Source organism: Echeneis naucrates, chromosome 11, assembly GCF_900963305.1.
Source record: "Echeneis naucrates chromosome 11, fEcheNa1.1, whole genome shotgun sequence".
Taxonomy (NCBI): domain Eukaryota; kingdom Metazoa; phylum Chordata; class Actinopteri; order Carangiformes; family Echeneidae; genus Echeneis; species Echeneis naucrates.
This window is the reverse complement of record NC_042521.1, coordinates 12,228,391-12,246,252: the sequence shown is the minus strand read 5'-3', so window position 1 is coordinate 12,246,252 and position 17,862 is coordinate 12,228,391. Positions and strand designations below refer to the sequence as shown.

The 17,862-nt window shown below is 41.1% G+C and overlaps 1 protein-coding gene across 4 annotated transcripts; it reads right to left on the bottom strand.

The window, feature by feature from the left end:
• Positions 1-419: 419 nt before the first annotated feature.
• Positions 420-16,675, bottom strand: LOC115051262 (cyclic AMP-responsive element-binding protein 5-like). 4 transcript variants are annotated; one of them, XM_029514587.1, is made up of 11 exons: positions 16,610-16,675; positions 14,168-14,234; positions 13,706-13,799; positions 11,929-12,038; positions 11,250-11,506; positions 8,261-8,387; positions 6,872-6,952; positions 3,330-3,674; positions 2,821-3,096; positions 2,623-2,731; positions 420-1,757 (listed from the first exon to the last, which is right to left on the bottom strand). In XM_029514587.1, exons 2-11 carry the CDS (start codon positions 14,219-14,221, stop codon positions 1,621-1,623), a joined length of 1,590 nt encoding a protein of 529 aa, XP_029370447.1. In that variant the 5' UTR covers positions 14,222-14,234; positions 16,610-16,675; the 3' UTR covers positions 420-1,620. The 4 variants fall into 4 exon arrangements, with proteins under 4 accessions (XP_029370447.1, XP_029370448.1, XP_029370449.1 ...); XM_029514588.1 differs by having other exon boundaries at positions 16,614-16,631; XM_029514589.1 differs by lacking the exon at positions 16,610-16,675 and adding an exon at positions 14,855-14,865.
• Between the last annotated feature and the right edge of the window lie 1,187 nt (positions 16,676-17,862).

Genomic DNA, 17,862 nt, shown 5'->3' with positions numbered 1-17,862 from the left:
TTGGGAAATATATTTTTATATATGTATTGTTTATAGTACTCTATAAACATTTGCATTTATAAAAACGAGGCACTGCACACTGTGTTTGCCCCTTTTCATTTTTCTGGTGATATTACCATTATACACCTCAGCCAAGCAGGCGAGATGTGTGTATTTCCAGTATATGAATGCTGGTTTTAGTCTTTCTATCGTACTTTTTCCCCTGCAACTCATAATTAGTGCTTTATAAGGAGACCAGGAAACAGTATGTGAGGGTGGGCAACAGAAGGTAAGAGGAATAAGCGTGTGCATCCATTCTCTTGTATGCGTGTCAAGATGAGATCTGGCAATAGTTAAGCAGTCCCTTTGTTTGGTTAGACAGGGTGGAGTGCCTCCCACACTCAAACACACAACACACTCAAACAAGCCTTTGTGTATGCACACATGCAGCAAAGTATTTTTATATAATTAGAGTCAAGATCTTATGAAGCAGTTTTAACTTCAAGTAATATTTTGCACCGCAGAGGTGGCTATTTCTTTCATGATGAATGTATACAGGCAAAGGAATCACTTAAATAAGTAAGGAGAAGTCCATTTTCAGCTGCCTTTTTGCATCTTATACAGAGCAGTAGTTGTATCAGTCAAAGATCAAACAGAATGTGATTTCATTTGCTGATCACTCCAGTTATCATGGTCAGCCACCACCAACAAAACCAGTCACTAGGTGGCGGAGTAGACCATACTGTATGTACTGAGTATCACCGATGGCCTCTTTTCCCACAACTGCATATTTACTGTGTTCACAAACATTCTGAAACAATTTATATCATTAAGGGTTTTTTTTTATCCCAACAAAATGCCAGAATAAGTGCTTTTATTATAAGTTTAGATTTACAGCGATTGTCAGCATCTTTATGCTTAAAAAGTGTAAATTAAATTAATCTGACAGGTATTCAAACATGAGGTGAAGGTGATACTTATTTAGTTAAGTTTCTTTTTTCTTTCTTTCTTTTTTTTTATTAAAGTGCCTGAAAGGAGGATGTGTACATTGATGCTTTTCAATGGTTTTCCAAGACAGACATTGATTTCAAATCTTAAAATAAGCATTTTGTGTCTTTGATTGTAAATAGAAAAATACCTTGTTTTCAGAAGCTGCCTCTGCTTTGAAGAAAAGGCAGTGCTCAGTTAAAAGTACAAAATAATACATAGTCTGTTTTTCTGAATTATTGAAAGACATAAGCAGAAGAGAATACTGAAATGATGAGTTATGAAGGTATGTGTGCATAGTCAGTGGGTAACAGGCAAAGCTCAGATTGCTGTGAACAGAAAAGGAGAATTTCTGAACAAACAGAATCTAGTTGCCATATGACATCACAGTTTTTAACAAGGCTTGCAGAGCAGGACATTATTGCACCTATTATGGAGATGACACCATGACTGTCCTCTTCTACCAGAAAAGATGAGAATACCTCCATGTTCGCATGAATCTATAAAGTCGTCCCATCCAGTTGAGTATTTCATCTACATGTTAAGAGACATGGATCCACGGTTCGGTTAGACTTTAGTGTAGTTATGAAAGAGGGATTTCAGTCTGGTTGGATTCAGCTATTCAGTCCCAGCCCCTCCTCATTGGGAAGAGGGCTAGCATCCAGGCTGGGCCTCATGGCTTGTGTCGCCTGTAGTTGTCGTGGAGGTGGAGATGCTGTTGTGTTGGATGGCCTGCAGATGAGACCCAGGACCTACAGATGTGGGACTTCCTCCTGGGCTCACCCCTGCAGCTGGACACAGAGACAGCTGTCAATCAAAGTCACTGATCCTATATGGATTGCCCATTCTGTGTATGGGGTTTGTGTGTAGGTGCTTTTTATATGAGTAACAAATGAATGAAAACCCATTACAGTTGAGATTAAAGGAAAATATCTCTTTTATTTTAACAAATTAATACTGTACATACAGGTAAAAAGACAACAATAGAAATATATGAACATAACACATGCCAATATTGCATCCGGTTTTGTTCTCCAAAGCTCAACACTTAAAACATAATGGCCTTTTTTCCATTTAAGCCACAAGGTGCAGTCTTTTTTCAGTATCTTTTTTATTTTCTATCAGTTACAGGTTCAGTTTTTGTTTAACATAAACTTCTGCCTGACTGGAGTGCAAGATGGGCATGGTCTGCATTTTGTATCATGCCCGCTTCATGTGAGGAAAAACAGCCAGTGCAAGAACAGCACTGTACTCCAGGGTATTTCAAACACTATCAAGGTTTGGTTTATTAAATGAGAATGGAAATGAAAAATAAATTCCTTTGAATGGAGAGCTCAGAGTGCAGTTCTTCCCCGATTGGTTCTCCATAAAAGTGCATGTACGAAGAGACTGTGGGGATAATAGAGTTTGCCTCTAAAGTGCTGTTTAGTTGCATGTGGGAAGATAGAGTTAAAGGTCCCTGTGTTTGGGTGTAGGGGGCGTGGTTTGTTATAACATGAAAACAGGTAACCTTGGGATACTCCCCTATGTGCCCAAATAAGGAATCATTTGTCTGAATTGCACCCTCAGTGCTGGATGGAGATGAATGGTGTCAGGCGTCTGGAAAAGCTGGTGATAGTTCTAGTGAGGGGTACAGGGTATCAGGGTTTTACTCACTGGGGTACCCCTGTGCCTCTCTCTGCCGGGCGGTGACAGGACAGTCCTTGTGGGTGAGTAGAATCTGCTTCAGTTGTCCCACCTCCGACCTCAGCGATGTCACCTCGTTCTGCAAACACATACAGAAATGCTAAGAATCCTTGATGTGTGGATTGTATCTGTTTGTGTGTTTGTCTGTGTACAAAGTATGTGTCCCACCTGCAGTTGCAGGTTCGTGTGGGTCAGCTCTTCGGCCTTCTTCTCCAGCGATGACACCCACAGCTTTCTCTTTTGTCGACAGCGGGTGGCTGCAGCTCGATTACGTTCCAGAAACTTCTGCCTGCGCTCATCAGGGTCCTGCTCCGCCGACCTCCTGCGACGGTTACTGCCTCCTCCTCCTCCTGCTCCACCACCACTGCAGCTACCACCTGCCTGCACTGCATGCTGGGAATGGGAAGGCTGTGACGGTTGCATCTGCTGTGAAACGGGTGATAACTGCAACAAAAAAAGAGAAATAATAAAATGAATCTCGCTGTGCCAGAATACAGAAACAGGAGGTCATGTGTGGCCAACCTTGTTGCAACTTCCAGTGCTGGCAGATGAAGCCAACATGGAAGTGCAGGTGACTGCATTTCCTTTAATGGCTTCCATCCGCGTAGATTTCACTGTTAAAGTGCTCAACTTTATAACAGAAATATACATTTACAGCGTGATGCAAATCACCGTACCTGTGCTGGAACAGGCAGTGGTGGTGCAGGAGGAGATGCCTGGTGCAGGTGTGAAGGCGGTGATTGGTGAGTCTGAGTGTGCGGTGCATTCCCTGACTGGTGAAGCTGGTGGCCGTGCGAACTTCCCAGATGCTGCGGAGGAGGGGCATGGCATCGCTGTTGGTAGGGGAGGGGTGGAGCTGGAAGTTGTGGATGATGAGGATGATGGTGGTGTTGTAGTGGAGGTGCCTGGTGGCGCTGTGACATCATCTCCATGATATGACCCATGGAGGAAACAGGGTTGTTGACAGTGACCATTCCTGGGTGTTGCTGTTGGAAATGATGACCTAATGTTTGTTTGGATCTCTGAATGGAGACAGTAATAAGATAATTATTAAAAAAACAACTTCAATGAAGTTCACTTATCTTCCATATCTATACAGTATACTCTATACTCCAGGTACACATGTGATGTTACATATAAAGTCCAGCTGATGATGTTGTAAAACCACAAGCACCTAAAATTCAACATTTGCAGCTATCAGGATAGCCACTAAAAGCATGTACGACAAACCCTGAAACTATTTTCTTCTCTTGAAAACATTTATTTTTTTTGACAAGAGTCTCTTCATTTTCTCTAAACTCAGAGACAGAGAGTTGTACATCTCTTTTCTTCAAAAAAGAAAAACTCAGTGCTTCAGAGATCGACATTCTCATCATGACCATTTTTATATCCGCTTAGCAGAAACTGCACATTCCTTCTTCAGTTTATTGTGGACTCCAAACCAAATTCCACTCTATGATATATAAGACCATTTAATTACATTGAATATAGACCGACTGTATCTGATTAAATTACTTTGAGGAAGTTTATACTGAAACATTTTAAGTTTCTCTTAATTATGTTGTTCCTTTTCTCACATTGGGCGTCCACCATATTTCTTTGGGCTTTTTCAAAGTCTCTGGCTTTTCAACTGTCAAAGCTTTTTCTTGCAGAGGAATATTTCCTTATTCCCTGAACAAAATGCGTGTGTTATGATTTCTGGCTGTCTGAATGAAAATGTATTTGACTTCCAAATTGTTGAGTGCATGCTGGGATAATTAGGGACAAACTGTTGGAAACACTGAATAGGAGCTGGCTGTCAGAAATCATTCCTAGACCATTCTTTATGGTAAGAGAAGTTTGGAAGGAAAACATACAGTCTTTTAGGTCTTCATGTATTTAAGATTCCTTTTTTTTAATGTTTTGTCAGTATAATTAATCATGTTAATAATTTGCTCTGGAAAATAATGAAAGTTGAGAAACTGAGTCCAGATGTATATGGGTGTCAAGTCCACGTTGAGGAAAAAATAAATAAAAAATAATGACTAGACAAAACAAACATGGAATTTTAGACTGAGCATTATCCATGAAGCGCTTTGTGATTCCACTGCAGCGTTTTCCACCTCCAGGTCACCGTGTGCGGGGCGTGTTCAACCTCCAGGAACCAGCTAAATTTGTAACAGAAGATAAGCTTCCAAGTCAAATGCACTTCAGGTCAAACAAACCTAAGTGACAGATATATACGCGTAGATTCCCGCAGTATTCTAACTGAATGGCTTAAATGAATAAGCTGGACAGTAAATAACTACTCAGTCAGAACCTCCTACTCCCAGTCCATCATCACAACTTCTCCCAAGCGCCCACATCACAACTGTGAAGACAACTGTAGACGAGATGGATGGTGTGTTCCAGTAAATGCAGCCGTCTGCAGCTTGATACCTTCACACGTTATCATTCCCATGTATCATCTGACTAAACAGACTGTAAGTGCTAAATTAAACCTCATCTCACCTTTCTCCTACACTCAGCAGAGGAGGGAGGGAGAGGGAGAGGTCATGTTTGGAGCATGACATCACCCCCCCCCTCCTGGCAATATTGCTATCTGCTCCCTGTTACACAATATTTCTTTAAGAGAAGAGGCTGCTGAGCTTTTTTTCTCTTTCTCCCTCAACCATTCAGTGTTGAAAAAAGGGAGCACATTTAGCAGCTGCCAAGGATGAGGTCACTGGGCTGTCTGTGCCAGCTTTACCAGCCAGCCAGTCAAACACACACACACACACACACGCAGAGACACATACTGAACAGTGCAGGACACAAGTATTTCTTCTCTGTTTACTACATACAAACACCCTGACGCTGGAGTTGGTGATTACATCATGGATCGCCTTGGCCTGGATGACACACCGCACTGATATTTCTGTCAGGAGGGATCAGTGAATGAAGACATGAAACTGTACGTGATACACTGCTCTGCTTGTCAAATGTTTACTTTTCAACTTGAGCTGAGTGAGGGGTTACTGTACAGCAGAAGTACTGCGGTTTTATGGAAGCTGAGTCCTATTTCGCACCTTGAAAATGCGAAACATCTGATGAGACTAAATTACTAATAGATCTTCGTCTAGAGACAGAGATTGCAAGTGTGTTTCTGTGTGAGTGTGTGTGCGAATAAAAGACAAAAAGAGGTTCAGATTTGAACCTGTGACCTGAGTGGCTCTGAAACCTGAAACCATTTTTTATTTGCCAGTCTATATACAAGTTCTGCCCATAGAGTCATAACCTGTGAGAGTGTGTTTATGTATGTGTGTGTGTGTGTGTGTGTGTGTGTGCGTGTGTGTGTGTGTGAGTGAGTGTGAGTGAGTGTGAGTGAGTGTACAAGAAAAAGTGTGCTGGTGTGGACCCAGGGCGATTTCACAGTTTTCACTTTGAAGATGCTTTTGATAGCACACATACATTTAAGAATTCATATTACATGAACCTAGAAAGAGGAAATGTAAAATTTACAAGGGAGGAGAGGGCATGTTGACACAAGGCAAATAAAATAACCGAGAAAGTCAGAGAAAGCATGTCGATCCTGACCTTCTGTAGTTTGTGTGTGTTCGTGTATGAGTTTATGTGGGTAAAAGTATAAAATGACATTGTTTCCTGTCTGCGCTACTTAGAAAGGAATAATCAAAATTTAATTTTATATAACTAATCACAACAAAGTCTTTCAGCCAATAGCGTCTGTTTATTTATCATGTGAGGCCTTTTCTTCTTAATAACGCTTTTGCCTTTTTGCCAAAGCACCTGATATAACATTGGGATGAGTAAACAGATTTTTCTATTGAAGTTTTGAGATTAGCTCATAAACATTTAGAGGAATAGTTAGACATTTCAGGGAATATGTTTATTCACTCTCTGGCAGAGGTTACAGCCAGCAGCCTGTTTGTTCAGCATAAAGTTTTTTTGTTATTTGTCACAATAATTTGCTTTTTTATGGTGGTTCTGTGTGCCAGACTGTGCCTTGGTGTCCTCTGAAATAGTAAATCTATGTTTTACCCTTTTGTTTTTCTTGGATTAAATCAATAAAAGATAAATCAGCCAAATAATAATTAATCACATAATCCATGTTTTTTTTAACACTGCACAGAGCTGAGTTTCCATCTTCTTATCGAACTTTGCCAGGTTTGCGCACACAAACCTGAGAATATATTACATCATCTGAATAAAAAGGAATAATCCTTAGAAACAGGAAGAGTACCTGAGGAGGGACAGGAGGAGAACAGGGGGGGTTGTTTACAGGGCCTGGTATACCCATTAGACAAGACATCTGCTTCTCTATCTGAAGAAGAAAAAAAAATGTCATAAAAATAATCTTTCAACTGTGACAAGAAAAAGCATCAGCGGCTTCATAACTTCAACTATAAAGGGCTGCTCACAAGTTCACATCCATCAGGAATTTGACACTTTTGATTAATTCATCCACTAGAGTGAAGTGAATTTTTCTGTCAGTCATGAATATTTCTCACTTGGGCACCTTGACCACTCTGGCCACTATACCAGCATTCATAAATCATTGTGCATATCTACCCACACAACTCAATCCATAAAATACCCCAACAAACACCAATGATATATTTAAACGAGATTTTGGACCAGTACTACTTGGCTTCAAAGAAAACCGAGATCGGTGGACAAACTCCAACTCTCTTTAATTAGCTATACTTCCACTGTTGAAAGGAAGAGTCTCCTGAAAATGAATCATCCTTTTGCCACAGCTGCCATTAATCCTCCCCTGGGCTACGTAGCTCTCCCCTCCAACTGAACGGTCAATATATATTTCACTGGGCAAACATGGGCATTTTTTGACCACTTGCTCTCCTGCCAGCTGCAATATATCAAACACTCTAATACTGTATGGGTTGACCCTCACCAGACCATTTCTAAACATCTGCCCATTTGATATCATAGATACATTAGCGAAAGCACAGAGCTTCTTCAAATGACATATACTACTTCAATCTCCTTGTACTCTTATCCTTCCTATAGGATGAGAGACAATAAGGAGCCCACCAACTTCCCTACATTGAGAAACCTTTCCAATGGCCGTTCTCTCATGACCTTTGACCTTCTCATAAGAGCATAATTTAACCCACCACTGTCACTACCAGTACACACAGCTTGATATCCATGGATCCACTCTGTAATTCCCACTTCTGATATATTATTAAACATGATTATTATAGAACTAGTACTGGCCATTCAATGGTCATCCAAAATGTATCAACTAGCAAATGATGTGCAACAATATATTCTCCATTTGAAATATCCAATGAAGTCAATACAAAACCCAACACAGAGCTCACAAAATGTAATACATGGGCCTCATAGACAGAAACATCTGCACACACTGTCCCACTGCAACAGACCACCACTTCCATGACTTATGGCTCTGCACAACAGTGGTCTTTTGGCCTTTTAGCAATTTCTCCTCACATAAATACCATGACACTCCTTCTTTTTAACGAATAAGACAGAATTCATAAGAACAATCTGACTCCATTTCCCATTACTTGGTCTCCTGTCCAACATTAAGAATTACATCTGTGTGTGACTGCATGTGTGTAAGCGACCAGTGTCCTATACTTACAGTCATGTGCTGAGCAGATGCTCCTTGCATGGCGGGGTCTGGCAGGGTGCCAGGTAAGGAGGCTGGCAGCGGTTGTCTGTGTCTGTTCCGCATGTGGAGGAGGGAGGACAGTGGCCCAGGAACTGGGCTGTGGTCAGCCGGAGAGAGACGGAGAGAGGAGACAGGCAGGTCATGACAGAGAGCTTGAAAACAGCTAAAGTTACACTAATCCAGGTTTGAGACAAAGGTGCAAATTGAATAGCTGGGTCTCCTTGACAGATTAGAGTTAGACTGATAATAAAAAAAATGGGGAGGGGGGGCTAAGGATGGCTGGATCAAGATGGAGGGATTTCGCTAATACCCAGAAGAACAATCATGCCTAATCTCTCTTTTTAAATGGAAGTTCAATGTGTGTGGTGTGGTTAGTTTTTGGGCATGACATTAGTAAAAAAAAAATATCACCCTTTATGTGTCTTCTTAGAAACAACCTTTTCGATAATCGACAGACCTTAATGTGCACTGTTTTTATTGGAACTACTTTTGGTCAAAAGAGTTGACCCTTGGAAAGTTATTACACCCAACAGAAGACAAAAACTAATTGGCCAATTATCATGCCATAGATGTCAGATTGAGAAAAAAACTGGGCATATGTGAGACACAGGTTGGGTAGATTAATGGCAATCAAATCTTGCAACACTGGTGGACGAGGCAAAGGTGAACAAAGCATAAATATGGGCAAGACGGAAACTTCCTGGCTACAAAGCACAAGAGGTAAGTGAAAAAACATGCAGTTATTTTTTTTATCTTGATGAGACAACATTTGTGCTAAATCTGGTCAAAAAAATGTAAATGTTATTATATGTGAGTAAAAAGGTGCGAACAGAGATTTGAAATGAAGCAATGACAATGGAAACTATGATGAGGTAAAAATTGTGAAAGAAAACAGAGACGGGGAAAAAAGTGACAGCTTGAGAGGGAGGAGAGCAGCTCAGGGATCACAGCGGGGGATGCACAGACCCAGGGTGCCATGTGCTGACCTAACTGCTATGGCTCGTAGCCAATCGGGCAGCGTGGGCCTCCGTTGGCGTGCTGAGGTCATCGGTAATGATGTCATAACTGAATCTGGGGTATGCAGCCGAGTTTAGCATACAACAGGCAAGCACTGACAAACCAAAACAACATTTCCTAACGTAACCACAACAGCTCCACCGGGCCTACAGCCAGACAGTCAGACACCAGGTTTCTATGGAAACAAGCAGTCAACACAAGGGGAAACAGTCAGACGGCCGATCCATGCTTAGTAACACTTAGCTGGTTTCACTGAGTAACATGTTGGCTGGATACTGGCACTGATTTACTGCAGCATGATCGACCTTCAGATCTTTTACTGTCATGTCCCGTCCTGTCTGGTCCCGGACAGATGTTTGGACTTTATTATGTCACTGTCTTAGTTTGGTACTTGAACTCATCTAATCAGCCACAGAGATGTGATGGGCTTAGTTTGTCTGCAGAAAGGGTTTCAAGCTGAATTGAGTTATAGGTTTTTTTGCTGGGAGATAAGAAAGCTTCTATTTTCGTCACACAGAGATTTGGGAAAAGTTAAAAAAAAAAAAAAAAACTTTAAAGAATTAAGGATCGCCTAATAAATGAGAAGGATCCTGATGGGTTTTAAATTGCTGTCATCTCATTGAAACGTCCCCAATTTGAATTCGGCTGGAGACCTTTGTCACACGACATGCCCCATCTCTTCCTCCTGTCATTTCTTGCCTGTCACCACTATCTACTGTCCAATTAAAGATTTTACAAAGTGTTCTCAAAATCATAAATAGTGTCAAAAAATTCACGTGGAACACTGTAATTGAACGTATTACACTGATGATGAGATCCCAATATACAAAAACTACAAAAAGACAAACTGATGTAAAATCATTGGAGGCTGTAAGATGTTGAAGTGACAATTGAATTTTCGTTTGAAAAAGAAGTTGAAATAGCAGTGAAAATATGCATGCTGCTTGACAGTATAAGCCAAGTCACTGAATAAAGATTATGTTTGGATTTCAGCTTTTGAGAAACACTGCACTTGTTTCATTCAGCTTTTTAATTAGTTTTATTCTATGTTGTAGTGTCCACTTTACAATGCTAGACATTTATATGTCTTCATAATATAAATAACTAGCTAATTTGAAAAAAATCAATCATTGGCAGTTACAAAATTTCAGGCGCCTATGATTTTAAATTTTACAAATGTAATTCCTAAAAACTGCATGTTTGTATTTACAATTAAAGTACAACTTACATTTTAAACATTTCATTGATTTAATACATTTAAATTTGATTTAGACTTTTTGTGCTTAAAAAGTGGGCTGTGATTGAAAGTGCTGCTTAAGTTTATATTAAACCTAGTGTATATGTCTGTATGAGCTAATATTCAGATGATAAAGTGTCTAGTGCAGTTAACAAATCCACAAAATTGAACTGTCAGGAAGAGTGGGAGCAGCTGGTGGGAGCTGGTCAGATGAAAGACAGGAACTCATATAATCTGTCTCTTGAACCGGGTGATAACCAGGGAGCCTGGAAGCTGCCCAGACGCCGAAAGAGAGAGAGAAAGACTCCGAGTTTTAAAAGACATAACAAAGGCTGAGTGGTAGGGTGGGTAGTATTCGTGGGTTTGAGTGGTTGTGGCAGCTCTCTATCTCTTTTGCTATTACTTTTGCTATTACTTTGTCCTTTGTCCTAGTAAATTGATGTTTCACTTTTTTTCCCTCCTCTCTCTTTCTCTCAGTTCATTAGTGCAGTGATAAATTATGCAGGGGGGAAATGCCAGTCTGTACCAGACAGAATGAGTTATAATACATCCAAAACAGAATGGACGAGACAAGGTGCAGGAGGGGAAGAAAGAGTGAGGAAAGGCTACATAAAAAGGAAATATGTGTCTATGGTATGTGTTGCTGCGTGAATGGATAAATAAAGCAAGATCTATGTGTGAGTGTGTGTCTGCTAACATACTTACCCAGAGTGTGTGAGTGTGGAAGGAGCCTGGTTGATGACTGATCCAGACTGGGAGGAGGACAGAGTTTGCTGGGCAGCTAGGCTGCAGCTAGGGCCCACCATGGGTCCATGGGACTGAGGATGCTGCAGGGGATGGGTCTGGGGATGGTGCAGCGGTGGCTGAGGATGTGGGTGCTGAGGCTGGGGAGGGTGCTGGAGCTGAAGCTGTGGTTTGAGCTGGTGCTGGTTCATACAGGGTGGCCCATTATGGGTAAGCGTCTGTGGGGAGAAGTGGGAGCAAGAAATAGCTGGGACCAGTATTTACTTTTATTCTCTATGTGTTTTTGAAATGTCATGGGATTTTGATGTGTATCAGTTGGTACTGTGGGTGTCTGCACGTGCTTGTGTGTGATGTGTCTTGCTGTTTGTTTTGCAGAGATGAATGTGATCGCTTGGTGTGTCTTTCCTTGCAGCAGGTCAAATATCTGCTGTAACGTAATTGGCTCTGACTGCTGTTACCTCCCTTATGTTCAAGTGTCACTCAAAACACAAACTTGACTATATAATAAATAACTATAAAATAAGTACAAGCTTGCGTAGGCCTAACCTCAGTAAAATGTAACCAAAGACTAGAAATTTTGCTTCATTTTGTTTATATATACATATATATACATATATATGTATATATATTGCAAATGTACCTGTTTGCTTTTTTCCTCTTCTTGTGCTTGAAGAAACTCCTCCTCTATCTCCTTGAACAGACCAACCTCATCACAGTTCTGCAAAAATCGCGTTGGCGTCGGTGTTTGGTCTGGAAATATCACATGCAAATACAGACACACAAAAGTGGTAAACGCTTGTTTTATCATATTTACTTCCTAAATCAAATCTCGCCTACGTTATGAAGCCAAGAGGAGAAACAAGTCTGCTCTCAGCCGCCCTCTCTCTCTCTGTCTCTGTCTGTGATAACATCAGTCTGTCTCTCTGTGCCGTCTAAACATGCAGGGGTCAAAGGGCGGCTGGGCTCTTTGTTTTGACATAAGATTTCCTGCAGGAGGTGTGACAGGGTGCAGGACAGAGACAGGGGGAGAAAAGACGCAGAGCGAGAGTCTGCAGAGGTCATGTTGTTGTTTATGTCCAGACAGCCAGCTGTTTCTATAGACACAGACAGTCATATGACCATGAGACACTGGAGATATGACTAGATTATTCTATTGAAGCAAAATATGGCTCATAAAACCAACTGCCTTGGAGTAACTCCAAATTGTTTTATTTAATGGGTTGGTGCAAGAGCAACCACATTATCAACAAGAATTCAGTGTTTCATTAAGTAAACACGTTTTGGTTTCTCTGTCCTTTTTTTCCCAAATTTGTATTTTTTCAATCCCAAAATCAATAGCATTTAAAATACATTTAAAATACAAAATCCCTCCCCTAAATCTAATCATAATTTTATTCTTATTGGGATAGAAGCTCTTTGAGACAAGAAGTCTGTCCCTCTGTTCCCATGTTGAAAAACTTAAGCGTTTAAATCAAGAGGAGGAAGAAGATAACAATTTTTTTGCGAAGCATGTATTAATATATTTTTGCAGGTTGTATGTCTGATAGATTGATTAAATCCTTAGTCAATTAATCAGTTAGTTGACAAGCAAAAATATATTGTTTCTGTCATTTTCCAAACAAAACTATGCTCCTGTAAATGTGAAGTTTTATTTTTTGTTGTTGTTGTTGTTTTTTTGTTTTTTTTTTTCTTGTACTGTGTCTGACAGAAATTTGAATATTATTGGGTTTTGGGTAATTGGTTAATAAAAAAAAATGGAACATGGCATTTTGGTTTTTGAATTTTAGGATATTTTATGTACTTTTTATATACAAATACCAACAAGGTGAATCAGCAACTCCCGTGTGTAACTGCTGCTGATAGATGGCACTGATTGTCCATCTGACATCTGACATCTTTTAGTGCTACTTGGTCAAGTCTTCCTGTCCAGAAACTGATGATATCATTTATGTAGATCGCCCTCTGCCTGTCTTCATTTTGCAAGTTTTTAAAACCTCAGTGGGTCTTCCCTTTCGATGTTATCAGTGTGTTTGGCCTAATCTGATGGACTATCCTATACATGCTGCAACATGAGCAGCTTTACTTGACAGCACAGACTTTCTGTGGGAAGGAAGGTTGGATCGAGCTTATCTGATTTCATACTGTATAATGTAGCATCATCATTTTTTCATCAAGCACCGATCTTGAACACACACCACACACAAATGCAGCCAGGCAACAGCTGAACTGAGTGACACGTAGCATGTCTAAGCGTTGAAAATAAAGACAAAGCGTATTCGTGGTTACGTAAAAATGAAGGGAGAATGTGGTGATTAGGAGCAAATTATCCCCAGAGAAAGCACACTCACAAACTCCATTTAATAAAATCCACGAGATGATTGGTGGGTGTGGGAGGAACAGCTCAGTGCTGGTCTCACCTGTAAAAGCTGTGTCCGTTTTGATGGAGGGGAACCTGAGGGTCATCTCATGCTTATGCCTGTGGATGATCAGGTGCTCCTCTAATTGGAAGCGCTGCAGCACACCGACAGAGTGAGAAAGACATGAAGAGATGCGTGCAGCTGTATGACATGACACACGGGAGGGGATGCTCAGTTAAATTAGCTGACGTCTCTTGGCTGACTAGCCCCATGCTTTCTTTCTTCTTTTTTTTTTAAACCCCTATTATATTAATATATCTCTTAATACCTCAGTATTAATTAGAGTGCACACATTGAATGTACATATCACAAACAAAATCCATCTTTTTCCATCTTTTGCAATTGTCCACCTGGAAACGAACAACGAACTTTTTTTCCTGAAGTACACTGTTCAGATAGAGATAACCATTTTATACATTTTCTCCGAGACAATATATTATATGTATACTGTGTCCAACTGACCTGAGAGCAACCCGGGGCGCCGCACACATAAGGCCTGTCCTGTTTGTCATTCATGTCATCCACAAGCCTGTAAAACAGGATGAGCAAGAACAATGTAACACCCTACAGCAGCATCATACAGTTACTATATGATGATTTCATTTAGCGGGCAACCTGAAGATCTCCATTTTACAAATCTATTTACACAGAGACAGTTCCCTCAGATAAATCACACAACTAGCTAAAATAATGCAGTTATCCTCCTGTTTTGAGATCTTGCAGTAGAAGCATTGTGTAATTTGGTAGATGCCATAGATGATGGGTGTTTCATCCTGAGACACAACATTATGTCAAGGAAAATCATCCCTTTGGTACCAGCTGTATACTGAAGGAAGCCGTTTTTATTAAGATAAGTACTGTAATACATAAAATTTGTTTGTATCGTTACACACTATTCATTACTAATGATATGTTAGCACCAGAGGATATCGAGGTCTTTCAGCACTAGGATCTTTAAAGTGCTAAGTGTATTGCAATTGTTTCAGCCTACAATTAGGCTTTCATCAGGAGTATCAGTTAATAATACCAGTGCGATGAGAGGCTGCATACTCGCGGTGCATAACATAAAAATCAAGTCACCGTAGGATAAAAATATCAGGACAAACGCAGAATAAAGCACATGAATGAGCCTGTTTGCAGCACACTAACCCAGTCTTGACCCAGCCAGCTCTTCGGTGGGGTTATTAAGCCAGTGATGGATGGTAATTATGACTTATTTGAAGTGCTACTAATGCTGGCTCTCCATTTTCCACTGAGAGCAAAGGAAGAAGTCTCCAACTCTCTGACCTCGGGCATTCCTAAACTGCATGTCACCAACCAAGATTCACACACTCGTAGATTGAGAGGTTATCTGATTATCCTCACCCGATCATCCTCTTAGTTTAGGTAAGGAAGAAGTGTGTTTTGGGGTGGAGATGATAGCTCTGAGAAATGTGTTGGATACATATTCACAGGTACAAACATGCTCTAAAACTTTGGGTTTGCGTGAGCAGAGAAAGGACAGCAAAGTGGGCCCTGATGTTATGGGAAAGAGTGAGAGCTTAGGAGAGGAGAGAAGAGAGAGGGGGCAAAAGTACACGCTTCCATAAGAAATGGAAAGTGTGTGTGTCTGTGTGCGAAAGTGAAGGGGGGTGACATTCGGGTGATGAAGAGGGGAATGGAAAGGGCAAGTGGTAGTGAGATAGAGAGAAAGAAGGAGGAGGACACAATGAATGGAAGGGGGAAGGAATGAGGGTGGGAGGTGACAGAGGGAGGACTGCACTGGGCCTAATCCTGACAGGTTTGAACCTGCCTCGGCCCCCATTTTCCAAACCCAGGCAAGGTGACTTCATAAGTGTGTGAATATGTGTTTGTGTGTGTGGGTGTGGATGTGAACATGTATGTTTGTGTATTACAAGACCGAATCAACAAGCAAGTACTCACAGTGCCACCAGTCATATTAATTAACTTCCAAGCTCTGTGGAAAAAGAAAGGCTGCATAGTTTTACAGTGCTTTATATGGTTTGACTTTATCCTGCCTCTTTCTTGCAATGATATTGTTTAATCTCATCTCTCATAGACAAATAAAAACAAATTGACAGTATGAAGAGTTACAACCATCTTTTACAACTTCTCCAACCAACATTTTGTAACTCTCTGTCCCCTTTTCAGCAGCATTTGTACAAGAAGAGCAGACTCAGCAAATTTCCAGCAAAACCTTCTGTCAGAGTGGTTACATCAATCACAATGACGTCATCCTTCATACACAAATCCAACGACAGACCGGACAACATGCTGCCAGTTTAAGAAGGATTAATATCTGCGCTGAAACAAAACAAGAGAAGTCTTTGTGACAAAGAAATTCTAAAGCTTTTTTCCCGCCTTCCTGTCATTGCCCTACAGACTCATGGTTACCTCAGCAATGATGAGGAATGACTTAACACACACACACAACTTTTAATATCTCCCAGTGCTTGTGCGAGTCACGTGAACGATAAACTCCATTTACTTACTACTTCTCTCTACTTCCCATGTTTGGTGGACGATTGTCAACAAACATCGACCCGGCTTCTGACCGGCAGGTTTTCCGATTACGAACAGCCTCCAGAAACCGAGCCGGTGTGTTTCCTCTGCAAAGCAACCTGTTCGGCTCTTAAACAAGCCCGGCACAGCTGTACGGGGAGTGCTGTCACACCCCCCCAAAGAGACGTCCGCCCGGTGATGAGACCTTACCGGCACAGCCAGCCAAAAAACAAACAAACAAAAAAAACCCCACCTGGCCGGTAAAGTTCCCGGCACCACCGCAGAAAAATAATAAGTGTGAAGAGTAACATCAAGCTGATCACACTGCGGGTTAGACTTAGAGTCGGGACGGCGGTGGCTGCTCGGTTTAAAGTTTTGTGAATGAAAGTAGATGAGGCTTACCTACAAGGAGAGCGGGACAAGCGGCGCTCCAGAGAGGAACCACGTTGGACTGGAGCGAGATTACAATACGATCTATTTACAGAAGCATTACATCACCCCGTCGGTGACGTCACGTGGGATTCCTGAACTTCTAAATCATTGCGGTCCCGTATGGAGAGAGGGATTGGGGGGGGCGGGGTTACGGCACCGGCCAGCAGGGGGACTGGACGGGACAGCAGCGCTGTGCCGGACCTGGACCGACACGAAAACCGAGTGAGACACGCCAGCGGCAACGTGACAGGACACGGGGGCAGACCGGGAGGAGACCCTTTTTTCTATTTTTTTTCCTGCCACAACTATCTGTGTCTGTGCGAACGGGACGTCCCGACGACAGTATCGAGTTAACGCGTCAAAATGAGCAATAGCCTCCAGAGTGTTCTCCAGTCTCTTCCCAAAGTTATGATGTCAGTGTATTTATCTTGAGAGCCAGTTGTTATAAGTAACGCCATTAGGCTTAGAGGATGAATTAGGCTTAACTTTGTCAAAGGTAACTCGTGTGACAATGCCTCTGCCAATGGGAGGCTTTTAGCTAATGTTGGAATAACAACAACAATCAATAATTATCAAATTGAATTATGTTTTAATCTCTGATGACCAAAAATAACCATAGCGATGGTCTCTGCTCCAAAACTCTTCTTTTGATAAATCATCTACTTCCTTTAGTAACATCTATAATAAAACCAGGACACAAGAAATAACATAATGAATAGTTCCATAATTTATGTGATATTTTATTTCAGTGATTATAAAACACATGTGGGCTTGTCTGTCTTTTAAATCTCTCAGAGATGAGACAGAATGCTATTGATAAAGTGCAACACTGTGATAGACTGGCTTTATTGTTATCATCAGTCGATCCAGTTACACACTGGTGGCCATTGTGTGTGTATTATGATGTCATAAGTCACAATCAGGGAAGAGTTGTGGGTTTATGCAGAGGACACAGATCTTTCACAGAATCACTCACCAAACTACTGTATTTAAAGAAATTATATCATCATAGGATGTAACCTTTGTCATTCCATCAGATTGTTTTGGCTTTCAATGGCTTTGAGAAATTGTACTGATTTCATTCACAGTTGTGTAAAAACAAATGTATGCCCACTGTTGGGAGATTTGTTATGATATGCCATGAAATCTCATTGGTTACAGAAGGCCAGGCTTTGAGTCATTCACATGTCCAGTGAGCTAAGCCATGCAGTAATATCTCAGCC

What these genes read in the sequence shown, in the direction of transcription:
- LOC115051262 (XM_029514587.1), bottom strand. Translation starts at nt 14,221, where the DNA reads ATGAATGACAAACAGGACAGGCCTTATGTGTGCGGCGCCCCGGGTTGC. An exon ending in GCGCCCCGGGTTGCTCTCAG is followed by an intron (nt 13,800 to 14,167) that starts GTCAGTTGGACA and finishes GGTGTGCTGCAG; the next exon opens with CGCTTCCAATTAGAGGAGCA. An exon ending in CATCTGCTCAGCACATGACT is followed by an intron (nt 6,953 to 8,260) that starts GTAAGTATAGGA and finishes TTTCTTCTTCAG; the next exon opens with ATAGAGAAGCAGATGTCTTG.